This window comes from Cupressus sempervirens, chromosome 1 (assembly GCF_028749045.1).
Source record: "Cupressus sempervirens isolate cs-2001-9-10 chromosome 1, ASM2874904v1, whole genome shotgun sequence".
NCBI lineage: Eukaryota > Viridiplantae > Streptophyta > Pinopsida > Cupressales > Cupressaceae > Cupressus > Cupressus sempervirens.
This window is the reverse complement of record NC_143118.1, coordinates 447,307,221-447,328,862: the sequence shown is the minus strand read 5'-3', so window position 1 is coordinate 447,328,862 and position 21,642 is coordinate 447,307,221. Positions and strand designations below refer to the sequence as shown.

General features: G+C 36.4%; 1 protein-coding gene and 1 pseudogene across 3 annotated transcripts in view; one reads left to right on the top strand and one right to left on the bottom strand.

Annotated features, from left to right (window-relative positions):
* The window catches only part of LOC149578232 (deoxyuridine 5'-triphosphate nucleotidohydrolase-like), a 30,944-nt gene extending 29,922 nt beyond the window's left edge, over positions 1-1,022 (bottom strand). For 2 of the 3 annotated variants that reach the window (XM_089827881.1, XM_089827879.1), the window contains exons 1-2: positions 559-1,021; positions 76-167 (exon numbers count right to left, since the gene is read on the bottom strand). In XM_089827881.1, coding sequence (XP_089684007.1) covers positions 76-167; positions 559-932 — 466 coding nt within the window. In that variant the 5' untranslated portion in view covers positions 933-1,021. Of the gene's footprint in view, positions 1-75; positions 168-558 lie in introns of all 3 variants that reach the window. The other variant, XM_089827884.1, reaches the window with a different exon arrangement.
* A 7,146-nt stretch (positions 1,023-8,168) lies between these two features.
* Positions 8,169-21,642, top strand: part of LOC149578231 (putative nucleoredoxin 1) — an 89,170-nt pseudogene continuing 75,696 nt past the window's right edge.

Genomic DNA, 21,642 nt, shown 5'->3' with positions numbered 1-21,642 from the left:
TATCAGGTTCCAAAAGCCCTAGGTCAAATTAAATAAAAATAAGGGAGCACAAGTTAAGGAAAATCGAAACACTACCAACTCGAGCATAGGTCCCTTCTGGTATGGCAATGGACAAGTCAGTTGCTACCATAGCCTTCCCACGGGCCGGAACCACACATGCAGCAGCACTGCAAGCACGCATACCAAAAAAAAACCATAACTTTTCACATTGCAATTGGCTTTACGCTATACTGTCTAAATTCCCCTCCTTATCCAGTGATAGCGAAGGAAGAAATTTAACATGGTTCCCAAAGTAAGATTTTTGAAAGGAACTCCTAGGCTTCCCATTCACTTGACTGAAATATACTCCAATTGCAGAAACCCCTTGATCAGGAGCTCTTGCGTCGCCATGTCAAAACCCTAGGGATCACCATGTCAAAACCCTATCTATTATCACCGAGAAACCCCTACCATCAATAAATGGACCCAGCTGTATGTTTATGGGCAACGATGAGACCTTCTATTGCGAAAGGTTTTTCAAGTTTGGCAGCTGTGGCCTACTTGGGGAGGAAAACATACCTGGAAAGATCATAACCGGCAGCCAGAGGAGAGGCCCTGCTTGGCATGACAGCATTACAAGAAAGCTTCTTTACACGCAGGAACTGGAACACCTCTGAGATGCTCTCCGAAAGAGTAGAACTTCCATATTGGTGCTCCTTTTCCACCTTCCGAATTTTGGGGAGAGGCTCTGGCATTGCCTCGCCTTTCACGGAGAGAGTTGAACAAAAGCTCAACCCAGTTGATCCTCCGCAATATTTTTTTAACCGTCCCACGCAGCAGCCTGTGGCCAAGTTTCTTGTCAATCGAAATTTTCCCAGGGGTGCACTTACCGTTCGTGTTAGAGAAGAACCAGATCGTGCTTGTAATAGCCCCACACTCATCGGATTTGTCATACACGCAGCGCTTTGTCAACGGCGGGAAAAATGTAAATGCCGGCAAGAAATAGGTTCCCGCGCATTACCAAGATATCCAGAAATTTATATATCATGTCCGCATGGCAGGAGGTCAATTCAGCTGTCATGAAGATGATATGATATGATAGATTTTATTGACGTCCACGAGACTAAAGTAGTCTATGGGACCCATGCAATCACCCTCCCAAGTCAGGAGCGAAATTAGTCAGTTGCAAAGTTTTGGTTAATTTGTCTCTCCTTCTCTAAATTTTGATAATCAAATCCGCTGTTCTCTTCACTTGATCTTCCTCGAATAAATAGTTGAAGTCTTTGTTCTGCAGTATTTTTGTATAATCAGATCTGATGTCGTTGTAAGCCAGGGACTCCTTGACAAAGTGTTGCTCTGTCTCAACTGTTCCCGTATTACAAAATAAACATGTTCTGTCTGCCCACTCTTCCTTTGGAACTTGCCATCTACCAGTTTCACATCACAACTGATGTGAACTAGTTCTAAGTTGTGCCATCAACATTTTTGCTTTCCAGTTAATAGGTGCCCTTATATAGGCCTTTTTCATCATGACTAGAAGTGGGATTAAATTCTTTAATGTAATAAGATTTTTTCCGCCCTATGTGTCTTGTCCACAGAATATTGCGAAATTTTTCATTGACAAACTTCTTTATTTCTTTAATGTTATCCGGGCAAATTTGGATGTTGATATCCCATTTTTGCATCCATTTGTCATTTTGTTTCATCCATGTGCTTTTCCGCCTCACAAGTTTTTCCTTTATTACCAACTTGGGCCAAAGATGTGTTCCCAGACCTTGGGTTTTCTTTAAATAGCTTAGCATTCGGATCAATGTGACAGCTTCTAATGGAAAGGAACCCACCTCCGCCAAAAGGATTTCATACGGAACTGTGATCTTGACTTTAAGATTGCATGTGATGAAGTGTTTTTGAATTCTTTCTACTTGTCGCCATTTCTGTTTGGACATACTACCGCCCCACACTTCACATCCGTATAGAATAACCGGAGTGACCAACAAACATTGATTAAATTGAAATAAAGAGAAGAGTTTTCAAACATTGATTGAAATGAAATGAAGAACAAGCATTTGATTCACCAAAAATCGTCTTTAACAATTTTACATATTTAAGGCAATATCTTATTGTAGTACTATTGCATTCGTTTGCATAATTAGGAAATTAATTTGAAATCTATCTATCAATCATAAGTAATATTTTTGAATAATTAAAATATTTTTAAAGTTTTTTATTCTTTTATAAATTTTATATTTCGTACAAATTATATGATTGGCTCAACTCATTTTGTGTTATAGGAACCTTTTTTCAATAGTTCTCCATGATGCAAGCAATATTTTCAGCTAGATTGAAGGTAAAATAAGAATTACATGATAATAGTTGTATTAGTTTTAGTTTCTGTGCATAAGTTTTAGTTAATCAAATTTACAAAAAATCAAATAAATCTTAATAAATATAATAATAATAACATATTCAATTTTTTGTATTTTGTAAAGATTATTTTCATAAAAAGAATATATATAAATGAAATTTTATATATGAGAATGTATTTAAAAGATGTATAAGCATCAAACTAAAATTTATTTACAACTACCAATTATAATGAGTTTTTATACTATTCTTATTATCCATTTTTAATTATGCTTAGAGAACTTATTAATTATATAAATGTTTTTTTTTCCATTTTTCACAATAATTATTTTTTGATTTTCTAATATTTGAATTAGATTTAATTAAATTTATTATAAATTTATTTTAAAAATTGCAATTTGTATTCAATACTTACAAATACAATTAATAACAATAAGGCAAGTACATGCCACTATGTGGCACTTGTTATTTGTTTGATAACTTGGAATCGTTTGATTCCAATTGTTTTTTTTTTAAATAATCAAAATGAAGTATTAATTTCTATTTATTAGTTCCTATGTACGGTCGACGGCAGGTAACTTAATGGAATTGTTTGATTCTTTTTTTTTAGCTTAAACTAATCAGTCAATAAAATAAATTCCTACACAAATATAAACATTTGAATTCTTAAAAATAAAAATCTAAAAACTTTAAAATTCTAGAAACTAGAAATTTTTGAGTGCTCTCTAGAAGTTCTCTCATTCTCATGTTGTATGGAAGGTAACCACTTATAACCTACACTGCATACAGATGATAGAAGCGACCACAAAGGCATTGGCAAAGGCACGGGTTCCAGCACCAAAGCTAGGAGCTAAGACAAGATCGCCACCTCTCTTAGCATTCCAAGCACTACTTGTTGATGCGATTGATCTCGAACCATTTCCAGATCGAGTGTTCGCACATAGTTGATTTTTTCACCTTCATAACCTCCCCTACTTACATATTCCATGTATCGATAGAAAATTTATGATTCAAGGATTCTTCCTAGGTAAAATTTTCTCTTTACATCCGTGATTGTGATTTGTCTAATCTTAGGTACTACTAGGTGCGATTTTTTTGAATTTTTTTGGAGTGGATGAAATTTTTCTATTTCAACAATTATAATGTGGGTTAGTCGCAACATTTTTGCAAGAATTTTAGGCACTATTGGGCTAACGGAGGAAGCATGCTCAACATCCCTATCAATCTTAATCATATAAAGAGCAAACATTTCAGCTCTCCAAGTCCATAGATTTGAAGGATCAAAAGACGAGACTTGACAATTTCCATGAAACCATTGAAACCAGAATTCAAAAATGGAGGGTTCAGATTCTGGGGGAGTTGTGAATGTTGATACAATTTCTATCATTTGTGCTATGTGCATTTTTTGTTTTTTGGATGTCAACCTTTCTATTGAAACCATCTAGAAAGGACCCTAAAGACTATAGGATCAATGACACCACCAAAAATCCCTGTAAAAACACCATTAATAATGCCCTAAGAACATTATAACTCTTGTCACATTTGTGTAGCACAATTTATAACATCAATCTTTTTGGATGACTTCTTGTCAACACTAAGTTGTTGCACAAACACAAACCCTAATATACATGCCCTAGCTTATTGTTGGAAATATTCAATACATTATAAGTTACTAAGAGGGGAGGGGTGAATCAGTAACTTCAAAACCTTTCTTTAAATTTACCACACATCCATCTATGCTACTGCATACATTAGTACTGAAAGATAAAGCATTCATCACACAAGAGAACACAATATTTTGGTGACCTAGAAACCTTCCAAATGGAAAGTAAATCTGGGGTGGGGATGATACCCACAAAACTTCACTACTACAGCACAAAGTTGGCCTATTAAGGCTTACATTGACCACTTCTGGTGATCTGCCTTGTTAGGAGCACAAAGGACTGCTAGGTCCACCTTGTTAGAGGATTTACAAACATACAATGAAGTATGCACTCACTTAAGAGATTTATACAAAAGACTATTAAGTCTACCTTGTTAAAGGATTTACAAATTGATTCACCTGTTAGGATGAAGCAGTGGATCTACATACAACTAATTGCTGATAAGATCCTTTATGCACTAATCACCTTATGTGATAGATATGATTTTTCTACATCTACATTGACCTTGTTGCATTCCTTAAACTGCTGTTGATAATCCTTCGCATGCACTTCTCAAATATACTTCATATTACTTCAATAACACTTCAATAGAATGATATCTTACATATATACCTTTCCAATTTACAAAATTGCAAGGTTGGCCAAATCACAAGTGAACAACACATTACAAAGTCGGCCAAATAGTAAATAACTCGGGTTCACTAAACTGACTTGATGATCTTCTGATACTCAGTGTCCACTGCATTACACGACATCGTCATGCATTCGGTAGAAGTGAAGGCTCAATCCATACTAATCACTCGATGTAGTTCTGAACTCGGTGACCATTGGTGACTTGGTAGATGTAGTGTCACTCGGTAGATACTGCATGCTGAGTTTACTTTGCTTCACTCGGTAAACACTACTTCTTCCAATGCTCGATTTACACTGAATCTCTATGACATAAGCTTATTGCTCGGTAGACATTGTGAGGCTCGACAGACACTGAGAAGCTCGGTAGACATTGTTGGTCTTCACATTGCCTGTATTTACTTGGTTATAGCCACTATTCTACTCGGTATGAACTGTTGAATACTTCGAAGCTTGGTTAACACTGGAATGCTCGGTGAGTGTAGGAAACTAAGTGTTAAGCTCGGTAGTAATACTGATATAGATAAGTGTTGTCACTAATTGCAATACTAACTTGATGCCAACATGTAGCCCTCTGCTCATTCTCTTCGCTCCATTCAATTCTAGTTGTTGTTTGCAATCCATTTTCTCGACATCTTGTACAATAGTTTCCCACACAAGTAGAATATAAATCATTTTGATTAACAAGTCAAGGGGGATTTGGTTGCACAAGAATACAACTCTCCCCTAATATTCTTGTTCATCCACCTAGCGGAGAATATTGGATGCCCAACAATGATGGAGGTGCAAGTGGTTGTGGGTTCAAAGTTGCACCCTAAAATTCATATTCATCCACCTGCAAAAACCTAAATTCCCACCACCAAATGAGTCATTCATATTGAATATTGCAGATGCTCTAATCTCATTTCATAATTCCACTATAGGATGCCCAAATGGGAGCTACACATTCAAATTTTGGATTTGCGGTATGAAAGACTTAAAAAATTCTCAAGAAAAACTGATGAAAAGTAATAGAAAACAATCACTTATGGATCGATATGACCAAGAAAGATTTGACAACTTTGAATACATCTTCATACACAATTAACACAAAAAGGAGCAAAGTATTCAAGTTTTATACATTCATATCTATATTTATGAAAATGTACAGTACAGTGACTTTTGATTATGAAATATTGATTCTAATCAATAAGCCTGCATCTAAAACAGACCTAAAATTGCATCCATCATAGCTTGGTTTTGTAAATCCTATGTCTTTACCTCAAACAACTCTCGTTATCATTTCACTCAGTCTGTGAGGCTAAAGTAGATCTGTAGATTTGTTTGCAAAATGGAGAGCATGGGCAAATGGTCTCAGATTCGCATGATTGCAAGTATACCCCAAAAAAATTTGGTTGAAAAGGCTTGGATATTCTCCAAAATATGCAATGAAAATAAATAACGACACGTCCCATATTGTTGATGCTACTTGCATGATCAAGAAAGCTTGGGATACAATTAACAAAAATTTGTAAAAATAACTTTTCAACCAACTCTTTTCCTCCTATAGGGCATTGATAGTAGTTAGCTTGATAGTGGAATCCAGTCACGAGCGATAGGATTAATGGTTGCAATTTGAGTAACATGATAGGAGAACACATATAAGCAATTCTTTTTTGTGGATGTGAAGGGGCCCAAGGTCCTAAATAAGGTGGTCAAACACCAATTATGGATAGAGTAGGAGCTTAATAAGTGTCCAAGATGACACAAGACAATAAGGCAATCTCAAGCATCCTTAGAATGTATTTAGGAAAATTTCTTACATGTTGTAATAAGGCCTATGGGTAAGTCAAAGGTCAGTCAATGCTGGTCAACATTATGAGTTTACCAAAAATCTTCAATTTTATGTTTTTTAGGAATCTTGCATGATTTATTAAGGTTTGGTAGGCATTATAAGTCATTTGATTTGAAATGTGGAAAAATTGCAAAAATTGTCAAAAAATTGCTCATGCAACAAAAAATTGTTGTTGAGCAACTTTTCTTGCAAAATTTGAATATCAACAGTCATATTGTTGTTTTGATCAAGCATGTAAGGGTGAATGTGTAAGGTCAGGAGGCTTGGCCTATAAAATGAATACCTTCAACATAGGAAAGGGTTGGAGTAGTATTGTATGAAATTTGAATCAATAAAGCAAGTTTTTGGTGGGAAGTTATGTACAGACAGTGAGGACAAACTTGAGATCTTTTTGCAAAGTGATAGTAAGTACATGTTGTGATTGTGGAAAGTTGTATTCTGGATTATTGTGAATGTATTGATTTGATTTGGGCATATAGAATAAACTTGATTCTATTTTGGTTTTATTTATGCATGTTGGTTAACCTAGTCCACGGTTAGGGTTTTAACTACTATGAAGTCTCCCTCCTAATCCCCATAGTGGAAAACCCTAGTTTTTGGTCTACAGAAGAGGTATAGGATGGAGATGACTATTTTAGTTGTTTTTTTTCCACCACCCACGTGCTTGGAGGTCTCTGACAGCATTTGGGATAAGCATTTGATGTGCTTAGCGTGCAGACAAACAAAGTTAACGTTACAGAAGGAAAAACGATAGTCATGGGAGCTTGATATTTGGAAGATGGAAATGTGGGAGGATTTCCTAAGTATTGGTGGCAACATTTATAATGTGGGTTTCAATCTTGAAGGTCTATTGATACAAACTATGGTATTAGTTCTAATTAGCCTTAAACTAGGGCTCGTGAGTTAGAGGGTGAGGAGATTCGACCCAGAACCCATCTTGTGCATTTTGTTAGGTTTTCACATGTCATTAGAGATTCTGTGACTAGTGGGTGAGTTCTTTGGGATTTTTTAGAGTTTGGTGATTATTTTGGTTGGGCAGGGCTACTAGGAAAGAGCCCCTACTAGGCCTCTTAGAGCAACTTGCAGTTTTGGCTCAAAAGGAAGCCCAAAACCTATCAGAGGGTTATGAAACTTGGTGAAAGGGTGGAAAAGAGTACAAAGAGGTGTAGTGGAGTTAGAGATCCTGAATGATGCAAGGGAGTGAGGTATGGAGAAGTTTTGGTTTCCTTTTTGTAGGCTTGAGGCTACTTTGAAAATAGGGATGGTATTGTGAGTTGAAGTTGGTGTGTTGAGAACACCCATTACTTGCATCATAAGTGGTATCAGAGCTTAGCTTGGAGCTTGCAGATTGGATTTTTGCAACTGATCAATGTTCTACATTAGGGATAGACAAGATGGTGAAAAATGTAGGATTGGCCAAGGAACTTCAAGAATAGAAAGATGAGAATAAGCAGTTGAAAGAGAGGTTAGAGTAGTTGGAAAACAAGGTGGGAGTAGTAGAGAAAACTACAAAGAAGATTGAGGAAGACCTCAACAAAGGAGAAGGAGAGACGGATGAGAAGGAAGAGTAGTATGTGGATGATGAATACGACAATAAACCTACAAACTAGACAACATTCATAAAAGCTCTAGAGACTTTTGGCAGTAAATCCATTGATACTCCTATTTTTGGAGGGAAGATGGATCCTGACGTCATAATGGATTGGATGGAGGCTCTTGAGAGTCATTTAGAATGCCATGGAATAACAGAGGGGAAGAAAGTGAGGCTAGCCCAATCAAGAATGAAAGGAGCATCCCTCACATGGTGGAATTTCATCCAAGAGGAGAGAGTCAGAGAAGGTAAGAACAAAATTACTTCATGGAAGGTAATGTCTAACATGATAAGGGATACTTATGTTCTAGAGGACTATGAAGTCCAGTTGCACATGAGAAGGCAAAATCTAAGGTAGAAGGAGTTGAATGTGAGCTCATATACAGAAGATTTTCATAGGCTCTGCATAAGATCAAGAATGGTGAAGCCAAAGAGTGTGAAGGTAGCCAGATACTTAACTAGCCTGAGGTACAATATACAAGAAGAAGTCAACATCTTATGCCCCAATACAATGGTGAAGTGCTTTCAGTTAGTAGTAAAGATTAAAGAGAAGATAAAAAGGAAATAAGAGAACTCAAATAGGGGCAGAGGAGGAACAACTAATCAACAAAGAAGAAGAGGAAACTTTCCAAGGAGGCCAAAAGACCATCAACAAAATGAGCAAAGAAATGAAGGTGGTAATAGAGTGAAAACTCTCATATAGGAAACAAAGAATCAGAGGGCAAAGGAGGCCATTTAACAGAGGCAGAGGATATGTAGGTGGACAAGGGAGGGGATATGGGACCCTAAAGTGTTATTCATGTGGGCAATTAGAGCATACAATGGCTTAGTTTCCACTCAAAAACACAAATCGTCCTAACTAGAATAGAGACAGAAGGAATCAGTTAGCCATGAATGATGAATCTTGCTGCAACAGTAGTGTCATGCAAGTTAAAAGTGTAGCACTAGTATTTGATGGGGAGAACATGATGTCGAGGAGGAATATGTTGAAGATGCCTATAAAGACAAAGCCATCACAAAAGAAATCCCTATTCAAAACTCAAGGTAACTGTAAGGCATATGGAAAATCGTGCAAAATTATAGTTGACTTTGGATCCATAGAGAATGTTGTATCTCTAGAGATGGCAGAGAAGTGTAAGCTTAAGAGGTTACCCCATTTAGCCCCCTACAAAATTGTATGGTTAAATAAGAGTCATAGTTTTGTAGTAAAAAAACAAGCATGGATAGAATTTGAGCTTGGTGGGTACAAGGATAGGATTCTATGTGAAATTGTTCATATGGATGCTTGTCATTTGATCCTAGGAAGGCCATGGTAGTATGATGTGAAAGACCAATATAATGGTGAAAAGAAAACCTATTTGATAGAGAAGGATGGTAGACTGTTTAAGATGGATCCTTTACCTAATCATATGGTGAAAGATCAAATATGATAGTGCAATTAGTATTATCAGAGGTAAGGAGTTCCTACAGATGAATAAGGAAGATTTTTTTCAAGGGTATGCTCTGATTGCTAAGCCAAAGGAGGAAGTCATAAAAAAAGAACCACTACCTGTAGAAGTTGCATAATTGCTAAGATAGTACCCTTCACTAGTTGCAGAGGAGAAAGTAGAAGCATTACCACTTGTCAAGAGCATAGGCCATCAGATTGACTTAATGTCTGGTGCAACATTGCCTAATAAACTTACCTACAAGCTCACACCCCAAAAAATGAAGAGGTAAGTAGACAAGTTCTTGAAATATTGAATAAAGGATTGGTGAAGACGAGTTTGAGCCTATGTGCATGTCCATCAGTTTTAGCACGTAAGAAGGATGGTAAATTGAGACTTTGTGTTGATTCAAGAGCAATTAACAAGATTACAATTAGGTATAGGTTTCCCATGCCTAGAATTGAAGACCTAGTGGATTATCTAGGAGAATCATGTGTTTATTCTAAATTGGATTTGAAATCAAAATATCACCAAGTTAGGCTCAAACAAGAGGATGAGTGGAAAAAAACAATTCAAGACTAATTAGGGACTATATGAGTGGCTACTGATGTGGTTTGGCTTGAGCAATGCACTTAGCACATTTATGATATTAATGAATGAGGTATTGGTACAATTTATTGGAAAGTTGTAATAGTCTATTTAGATGACATTCTAATATTCGACAAAACAAAGAAGAACACTTGGAGCATCTTGGAATGGTGATGAAGAAATCGCACGAGGAGAAGCTACACATCAACTTGGAAAAATGTGAGTTCTTTAAGTCTGAATTGGTTTAGCTTGGTTTTGTGATTTCAAAAGGGTGTCTAAAGATGGATCCTAGTAAGGTAGAAGCTATTTTGAATTGGCCTAGTCCTAAGGCAGTGAGAGATGTTAGGATATTTCATGGCTTACCTACCTTTTTATAGGAAATTTATTAGGGGATTCAATGGGATAGTAGCTCCCATACTTGACACCATCAAAGGGGGAATCAAATGTAAGTTTAGGTGGACTGAAACAACAAAGAGGAGTTTTCAACTTTTGAAGAAGAAAGTGGCAGAATTACCCACCCTAATGCTACTAGTTTTGATAAGGTATCTACCGTGGAGCATGATGCTAGAAAATATGCTATAGGAGCAGTACTTAGTGAGGAGAATCATCCCATTGCATTTTTCTCTAAAAAGTTGAATGAAGCTAAGTAAAAATATTCCACCTATGACCTTGAACTATACTCCATGGTTCAAGCCCTAAAGAAATGGAAACAATTACCTCATGTCAAAGGAGTTTATAGTGTACACTAATAATCATGCCCTTGGCTTCCTGAATAGACAAGATAAACTCAACCATAGACATGTTAAATGGGTGGAGCAAATTCAAGAATTTACCTTTTGAATAAAACACAAAAAGGGGACTACCAACAAGGTGATTGATCCTTTGAGTAGGAGAATACTTGCAATCTAAGAAGTCAAACTAAAAAGCGTGGGATTGGAGAAGATCAAGGATTTGTATAAGGAGGATTCTAATTTTAGAGAGGCTTACAAAACTTGTTTGGATTATGCTAACACTTTTCATGCTGAATTTTTTGAATATGTATTGTAGGATGACTTATTATTCAAAGGCAATAGATTATGTATCCCTAAGTCATCAATGAGGGAAAATGTTATCAAATAAAATCACAATGGTGCTCTTGGAGGTCATTTTGGAGCAGACAAGACACTAGAACAAGTAGCAAGGTTCTATTATTGGCCTAGATTGCAGAATGAGGCGAGGAGATATGTAGAAAGTTGTCTAATTTGTCAAAGGGTGAAAGAGACATCATCTAATACAAGGTTATACCAACCCTTACCAATACCTACTAAACCTTGGTGTTTTTCCTACAATAGGTATGTGATAATCATGCCCAAGGCCTTACTTAGGAATAGTATATTCAATCTAAGGATTATTCTCCCCCCCATGAGGTGCATTCAATTTGTCAACCCAGGGACCTATACTTGAAATGGTCGGCACAGTATGTGCACTAGGTTTCTTAAAGAGTCATTATGCTTGTGTTGCAGGAAAGTAAAATGCAAGGAAAGAACCTACACTAGTGCTACAACAAATTAACACACTTAGCTCTTCACTAAAATAAGTGTTGGAAATGCAATTAAATGCTAACTTATATTCCAACTCAGACCATCCACTATAATTGTTCTCGCAAATGCTGCAAGAAAACTCACAAAGTATGATGTTGTAGGAAGAAACTTACAACTTCTACTTGAAATACTAGAAACATTGGAAGTAAATCTACACTACTCTAGTCTAATCCACCTCCCAAGTGGGCCTCCTTGGCCGGCTTCTGCCAATCTACTAACACAGAATGTAAACCAAGAATTATTTCATTATATTCCAAAATTCCTTACATAAGAACAATACATAAAACTGTAAAACAATTCACTATGAGAGTCAATAGTTTCTTTTCATAAACTTTCTTCCAACCCACAAAAACTATTGATCCAATCCCTATAAATAAAGGATTGACACTTATTCTAAAATAGGAAGGAAAATAAACTAACTACAAATTCGGCAGAGAAAAAGAAGGAAATATAATAGTTCGTGGTACAAATAATAAAGTCTGGATAACCAATTCGACACAATAGTAAACATAGAGGGAATATAGCAACTTTTCATCCCTGCATTCCCATAATAATAGCTCCTCCTTTGTAGTGGTCGTGTCTCCTAATACCATTATGGTTCTTCCACCATGACTAGACTTTAATGTTCCTCCTTGAATGTTGTCGACCATCTCCAACTTGCTCCCTATCATGTTAGTTATGCTGCAGAAATATTTACAAACAAGCATAATCAAATTAAATCCAAATATTAGAACACACATTCTGATGGTTATATAAAATATTACATTATATGTATAATATTGACAAAATATGACATACTATCTATCCATAGGTTGATGGTTCTATTTGGACTTAATCATAAGTTCAACTAAACATAAGTTCATAAATGTCTTGGCAGTGTTAAAATAGAGTATTTAAAATTATCATAAAACAAAGGCAATAACTAGCCTCATGATCTGCCCCCTGGTAATTTTGAAGCTTGTCCTCAAGCATTGCATCTTCTAGTCATTGATTGAAAATCTCCAACTTTAGTCCTCCCTCTTCTGCTACTTTTGAAGGTGTAGTAGAATCCTTGTGTTCTCTTCCAAAACTCCCTTTTATGGTCCTCCTGCAACTTGTCAAGTCGTCCAGAATTGATATCATATAGGGGCCAAGCATTGGTGGTTGCATTGTTAGTGGACACCACAGTTTTGGTCTAGTTTGCCTTCCCAACTGTATGTATTTTGGAGCTCGATGAAGTGCTACCTCTAAGTTGATAGGACTGTGTGGCTCTGATCTTTTGAGTCCTTCAAGTAGTCTTCCCGATTTGCTTTTAACACCAACCGTGGTTCTCTGAAAGGTAAAGTAAGGCAGGTTATCATATTTCGCATATAACTTTGTTCTAGCCTCAAAGATTCATTCTTTTATCTCCTTGTGCTTATCCCCATGGGTCAGTCTAAACCAATCCCTAAGGATTTCTTTCGGTTTATCACTCTTGGCTTTGAATGGTAGGGGTTATGTTCTTTCCTCATCTTTGTAATTGTTTAATTATCTATCATAATTAGCTTCATTGTGCATCTGAGACATTAGGGCCCTCAAATGTATATCCCCTGTGTAAGGTAAAGGATTCCATTGAGTTTCTACAGGGATAATGAAATTGTGTACATACAATTCACAGAGTAAATTTTGTTGCCAGGATGGAAGAGTTCGGTATAAACCATAGAATTCCTAAGCTGACTTGAATTCTGCATTTATGTTTTTGAGAGTCAGCATAAGCTGGAATAAAAGGAATTGTTCTTTTAAAAAAATAGCATATATCCTAGGTGGTGGTCTGCAAGTAATTATTTGATCAGCTAATTTGAGGGCATGATCCATCTTTTCTTTATGTTTTGCCAATTGCTCTCTCAATTCTGCAATTTCTTCACCTTGAGATGCTATGACCTTCTTCATCTCCTTTTTCTCCTCTTTCCATAAGGTTGTTATCAACACAGTTTATTATGCAACTGGAAAAGAAGTATTTGCAAGGTAATTGGGCCACTTTCTTCCTCATAGTTATTTTTCTTCCTCTATTCCCTCCATGAGTGTTCTAAGAAATTTGTAAACCATGTTCGCTTGTAGGGAACTAGGCCATTTTTCAAACAAATTAACCAATGCATTATTGGGGCTTTTTCATCTTTATGGCCTAGAGTATCTTGTTGGCCTATTGGGGAATTTTTTTGGCTTTCATTCACCTCAACCTCACATTCCTCATGAGGGTTTTGAGGAATGATTGGAATTGTAGGTTGATTGGGGGAATCATTCGGGACAACTTGTACTTGGGATTCTTCATTAGATGGTTTGGGTGAAGTAGTCTAAGTTTCTACTGACACTTTAGAAGTTTGTCCTTTCATTATAGGGCTTTTTCACACAGGGGTCTCCTCAAGCACCACGACCTTCTTCCTACTACCTCTTTTCCATGTCTCTAATGTAGGAATGATTGCTGTAGGACCCGCCTTTGTTATCTTTTGCTTTGAGACTGTAGGGTTTTGTTTTTCTGCTACCTGAGCCGAGGTTTCTTTTTGTAATTTATATTTCCTCTTTTCTCGGGCAGAGGTAGGTACATTGCTCTTTTAAGCAGGTAAAGGCACATTTTCTTGAACATTTTTTTATTTCAGCACCTTGGATGCTTTGCTTAGTAGTTGCATTAATGGGGACTGCATTTTCTTTGTTGGATTGTTCATTAGGGGTAGCCTAAGGTTGTAGGGTTTTACACTGGAAAAATTATGCCTATGATATGGGAGAGGCATCCCTAAGAGATCTCCCTATGAGAAATTTGATTAGGGCATGGTGAGTAATAGAGTTGTCCTTCCCTTTCTAGGTTTCCTCAGCACTAATGCATAACATATTGTACAAGAAATTGGGAACATTCACTGGAGAATTATGCCTTACATAACTAAGTAACTTAAAATGATGTACATGCAAATATAAAAATCTTCCTTCACAGGTAAAATATCTGATAATATGTATGCCCAACTCATTGTATGGCAACAGGAGAGACGTTCTTTTGCAACCCTGCTTGGTTATATCCAACAGAGGGTTAGTTGGTATGAAAAAACTGTGCCCTAGCTGACCTTGCATCATGTGCATTAGGGTAGTGTTCTCCCACTACTAGTAACCCGGTTACTTCTACTATTCGCTTTTCTGTGGCAACAATTGTCAATCCCCATACTATTTCTTTACCTTCCTCAAATGTAAGTATAAATTCAATGGCTACTTTATCGTCAAACTCTGTTAGTTTTTAAAAATACCCTAACTAGCCACATGCATTAAATCTTCTCACTGCCTCTACATCTGAAACTAAAACACTATGCTCCACTGGTTCTCGTTGCTACCAATTTCAATCTCTACTCTGCTTGCACTATTACCTTCTTCCCTTCTATAAATCTAGGCTTTCTTTTTTTCTTTTTTCTTTTTCTTTTTTGAAAATCACAAACCCTTTTCACATTTCACATTCTTTTCTGCTAATTTATGTCATGAACAATACATCATGAGAAATAATAATGTGATTTTAATGAAAATAAATCATAGACATGCGAGAATTGTCCAAAATTGAATTTGGGTCACATCATAGTCTGATAGTGAGGAATTATTTGGCAATAAGGGTATGACACATGATACTTGCATACTATGGCAACTGGGTTTTAATCAATCAAAGAGAATGTAAATATTTGAGGATCTTTAATAAATAAATAGAAATGTTATTGGGAATTAGTAACCTTCCCTGCCCCCTACAAAACATGGACAAGTGTCCTCACTTGTCATAATTGGCATGAAGTATGGAATTGGCATAATGCTGCAATAATATATTTAATGTAGTAATAGATATAACCAACAAAATCTATGCACTATAAATGAATAAAATTTTGAAAAGCTTATACCTACAAGAGTTGAAGGTTAGTAGTGACAACATATGCCAGCGAACTCATCACATTATTGAAGCATTATAAAATGATGACGTGGAAGATGGGTGGGTTGTAGAGAAAGAAATGAGATGAGTTGAAGAAGAAGAAATCAAAAGGTGAATGAAGAATTTGAACTTTATGTGGACATAAAGTGTTTGTTATTGGAATGTTCGAAGGAGTTGTTATTGACGAGTTACAAACAAGAGGTCGACACCTTCTGCTACATGAATTGTGTCAGCTGGGAAATTGTGTAGCTGGAACTGCTACAGGAACTCATCTTTGGTCTGTGGTATATGATAGAGGCGCAACCTATGACCGTTTACAAGCAATTTGAAGTGGACAAGATCAATGGTTGTCAGCTGGACTGCTCCATTGTCAAATACATACTAAATTTCATAAGGCCCCAGCCATCAAGTCTGTAACTTCCCTAGATTCTCTTTGAAATGAGAATCATATAGGAGGGCCCAATCTCCTACTTGGAATTGTTTATTACTGATATGCGCATCATGCCACTTCTTTCACTACTACTAAATGATCTTCATTCTCCGTAATGATGTCTTTTGCATTTCATCCAGTGAGTTCAAGTGGAGAAGTCTCTCTTGTTGTGTTGCAGGAAGACTGATGTTCAATTCCAAAGTGATGCACAGTGTTTTATGTTCAAATTCAATAGGCAACATTATTGCTTTTCCATACACAAGTTCAAATGGAGTAAGTCTAGTGGTTGTCTTCCATGTAGTTCGATATGCCCATACAGCTTCAGTTAATCTACTAGTCCAATCCTTCTTGTGTATGTGTACTGTCTTAGTTAGAATGGCTTCAATCTCTCTGCTGGTGACCTCGACTTGCCCATTTTCTTGAGGGTGATAAGGACTAGATTTTCAGTGCCTTATGTTGCATTCGTTCATAACTTTAGTGATCAAGTTTGATGTGAATTGAGCACCTTGATCTGTGACAAATTCTCTGGGAACTCCATAACATGTGAATATTTCTTTATATAATAATTTAGCTACTTTCTCATCTCTTGCATTTTTCATTGCCCTGACTTCCACCCATTTAGTTAAATAATATGTGCATACCAAGATGTAGGATTTACCATTTGCTGGTGGGTCAGTTGGACCTATAAAGTCCATACCCCACTTATCAAAGGGTGTTACAATAGTCTGTGGATTGAGTGGCATCTCATTTGACTTGGTTGGTTGGCCCATCCTCTGGTATTTGTCACACTTGGTGGTATAATTTATTGCATTCTTATGTAATGTTGGCCAATAATATCTAGTAGTAAGTACCTTTAGTGCTGTTCTCTTTCTTGAAAAATGGTCTCCACATGGTTTTTCATGATAGGCATGCAGTATATCATATATCTTATCCTCTTTGACACATCTCCTCGTGACCTGATCAGGTCTAGTATAGAAGAGATTGTTATCTATCCATGAATAATGAAAACTTTTCTCTGCTAACTTCCTTTTATCCTTGTGAGAGAAGTGTGGGGGCATTCTATTTGTAGGTAGATAGTTTCCTATGTCTGCATACCATGGTGTATGAGTTGCTATGTGAAACAAGTGCTCATCTGGGAAGGTATCTTCAATTGGAGTTGGATCTTCATCAACATTGTGCAGTCTAGACAAATAATCAACAACTATGTTGGACTTGTCTAGCTTATCAATAATGGTAATATCAAACTCCTACAACAACAAGAGCCATCTTACCAATCTACCCGTTATGGCAGGTTTGTTCATTAAGTATCTTATAGCTGAGTGGTCAGTACGAACAAAAATAGGATATCTAGATACATAATGTCTGAATTTGTTTAATGCATAAACTACAACCAAAAGTTCTTTTCCAGTTATTGTGTAATTCAATTCAGGACCATGAAGGCTTTTACTAATATAGTAGATGGCATTTTCAAGATTAGCAGGCTTTTGTCCTAATACAACATCTACAACATAGTCTAATGCATTAGTATGGATATGAAATGGAATTGACCAATTAGGTCCCTTTAAAACTAGTGCCATAGTGAGGAGTTTCTTAAGCTGCAGGAAGGCTTCATGACATGCGGGTGTCTAATTGAATTCAGCTTATTTAGTCAACGGTGTATATAAGGGACTAGCTATTTTACTAAAATCTTTAATGAAATGCCTATAATAGCTAGCATGACCTAAAAAATATCTTACATCCTTTGGTTTTGTAGGTATGGGTAATGTTATAATTACATCTATCTTAGCCAGATCCACTTGTATTCCTATAGCTGATATAAAATGACCAAGCACCACTCCTTCTTGCATGAGCATAAAACATTTCTCACTATTGAGTGATAGATTATGTTCTTTGCAGTAGACAAGAACCTTTTCTAGATTCATCAAGGCGTCCTCAAAGGTGACTCCAAACGCTGTGAAATCATCCATGTATATTTCCATGCAGTCATGCGATATATCAGCAAAAATGTTGATCACAACTCTTTGAAATGTCACTAGGGCATTAAATAGGCCAAATGGCAAGAAAAAATATGCAAAAGAACCCCATGGGCATGTAAATGTGGTTTTATCTTGATATTCATAAGCTATACTTATTTGATTATAACCACTATACCCATCTAGGAAAGAAAAATATTTCTTACCAGCCAAAGTGTCCAGAACTTGATCAATGAAGGGTAAAGGAAAGTGTTCCTTCTTGGTTACCTTATTCAATTCTCTATAATCTACACAAATCTACCATTTCCCTCCCTTTTTAGGCAATATGACTAGAGGTGAGACCCATCTACTATCAAATATAGGGTATATAAAACCAACATCAAGCAAAATATCTAGTAGTAAGTACTTTTAGTGTTGTTCTCTTTCTTGCAAAATGGTCTCCACATTGTTTTTCATGAAAGGCATGCAGTATGTCATATATCTCATCCTCTTTGACACATCTCCTCATGACCTGATCTGGTCCAATATAGAAGAGATTTCTATCTATCCATGAATAATGAAAACTTTTCTCTGCTAACTTCTTTTTATCCTTGTCAAAGAAGTGTGGGGGCATTCCATTTGCAGCCAGATAGTTTGCTATCTCTGCATACCATGGTGTATGAGTTGCTATGTGGAACAAGTGCTCATCTGGGAAGGTATCTTCAATTAGAGTTGGATCTTCATCAACATTGTGCAGTCTAGACAAATAATCAACAACTATATTGGACTTGCCTAGCTTATCAATAATGGTAATATCAAACTCCTACAATAACAAGAGCTATCTTGCCAATCTACCTGTTATGACAAGTTTGTTCATTAAGTACCTTATAGATGAGTGGTCAGTATGAAAAAAAAAGGATATCTAGATACATAATGTTTGAATTTGTTTAATGCATAAACTACAACCAAAAGTTCTTTTCTAGTTATTGTGTAATTCAGTTCAGGACCATGAAAGCTTTTACTAATATAGTAGATGGCATTTTCAAGATTAGCAAGCTTTTGTCCTAATACAACATCTGCAACATAGTTTGATGCATTAGTATGGATATGAGATGGAATTGACCAATCAGGTCCCTTTAAAACTAGTGCCATAGTGAGGAGTTTCTTAAGCTACAGCAAGGCTTCATGACATGCGGGTGTCCAATTGAATTCAGCTTCTTTAGTCAACAGTGTATACAAGGGACTAGCTATTTTACTAAAATCTTTAATGAAATGCCTATAATAGTCAGCATGATCTAAAAAAGATCTTACATCCTTTGGTTTTGTAGGTATGGGTAATGTTATAATTACCTCTATCTTATCCAGATCCACTTGCATTCCTATAGCTGATATATAATGACCAAGCACCACTCCTTCCTGCATGAGCATAAAACATTTCTCACTATTGAGTGATAGATTATGTTCTTTGCATCAGACAAGAACCTTTGGAAAATTCATCAAGGCATCCTCAAAGGTGACTCTAAACGCTGTGAAATCATCCATGTATATTTCCATGCAGTCGTGCGATATATTAGCAAAAATGTTGATCACAACTCTTTGAAATGTCACAGGGGCATTACAAAGGCCAATTGCAAGAAAAAATATGCAAAAGTACCCCATGGGCATGTAAATGTGGTTTTATCTTGATATTCATAAGCTATACTTATCTGATTATAACCACTATACCCATCTAGGAAAGAAAAATATTTCTTAATAGCCAAAGTGTCCAGAACTTGATCAATGAAGGGTAAAGGAAATTGATCCTTCTTGGTTTCCTTATTCAATTCTCTGTAATCTACACAAATCTACTATTTCCCTCCCTTTTTAGGCAATATGACTAGAGGTGAGACCCATCTACTATTAGATATAGGGTATATAAAACCAGCATCAAGCAACTTTTGCAGTTCAGTTTAACTATTTCTCTGAGCCCTAGATTAATCCTCCTCTGGGGTTGACAGAGTGGTAGGCACCCTTCATTGATATATATTCTATGAGTGCATAATGTAGGACTTAACTCTTTCATATCCCCATAATCCCATGCAAAAGCCTTTTCATGTTTTTGAAGAAGCTATGTTAATTGTTTCATTTGTTTGGGAGGCAGTATGTGATTGACATGGAGATTATGACCTTTCAACAACTCAACAATAGTTGTGAGATCAACCATAGTAGCTTCAGAGATTGGACTTGTATCTAGTTCACATGGTAAAAGCTGATGGATAATATATGATTCCTTAGGCAAAAAAACAATTCTCATTAAATTCCTCTTATATAGATAATTCCAACACAGAACTATCAGATACATTTTCTTCTACCACACATGTATTATTAAGAATACTCTAAACTACTAAATCGTCTTCCTAAAGCTTCAAAAAATACTGTCTATGTAACATCATAAGTTGTGCTATAGAGTTTAACTCTTCTTTTCCATCCCCTAAACTTGGCCATATGAATGTACTTAAATATGGTTGTGGTTGTGTTGGAGGATACATATCAAATTTCTTTGTTGCATGTCCATCTGATATGGTCATACTCCCTGACCTACAACTTATATTTGCATTAGCTATAGCTAACCATGGTCATCCTAAAATGATAGGGTAACCATAACTTTTGGGGACAAAATCATGAAATCTACAAGGTACTTTAGAGAGTCTAGGGCTACTACTATGTCTTCTATCATCCCTTCATGAGTGATAGTAGAACTATCTGCAAGCTACATAATTGTTGGGGTAGCTCTTAACCCAAGTTCTATATTCAAGTTTTTCATAGTATCCTTAGTCATAATATTTATAGCAGCACCAAGATCAATCAAAGCATTTTTAACAAACTGACCATTTATAATCACATTCACAACTGGACTTCTTGGATTAGAGTATTTAGGAATAATCAATTTTCCTAACATAATGTCAGCCAATTTTCCCACATGGACTAGTGTGGCCCTCTTTCTTTCTCCCAGGCTTCTCTAATGGCTTTGCCATAAATAGGAACATCTTTAATGGCTTGGAATAAAGGAATTTGAACATGCATGTTCTTTGGTTGATTGATGATGTTAAAGGATTGTTCCTCTATTTGTGTAGGTTTACTTTGTATGAGCTTTTGTGGAAAAGGAGGTTCAACTACTTGTTGAGTTTGAGTTAAGCTAGTTACATTAATTGGGTCAATCACTTGTGGCTGAGAAGTTATGGGTTTTGATGCTCCAGGAATATATGGTATTTCAGTTATGAGAGGTGGTTTAGGTGCTAGTAAGGTTGTACTAGATCTCAAATGTATATTTGCAACATTTAGAGCATAAGTAGGGTATGAGCATCAGCTGAATACATAGGTTGTTGTGGCTACTGGTTATTTGGATTTGGCTGAGCTTGTGTAGGCAACTGAGTTCGCTTTTGAGGTCCAAAACTTGCAGGTGGTGGCATTAGTGCAGGTTGTTGAATTGGAGGTGTTAAATGTGGATTACTAGTATTTTGGTTATGCCATTGTTGAGGTCCTCTCCATTGGTTTGTAGATTGCCAATTCCCTTGGGGTGGTTGCCCTTGGTTTTACTAATTCTGCCATTGATTATTTTGTTGGTTAAACCACTAGTTGTTTTGTTGGTTTGGCCAGGAAGGTTGAGAATTCTGAGGCCATTGAGGTTTTTGTGGATTATTTTGCCAAGCGTTATTCTAA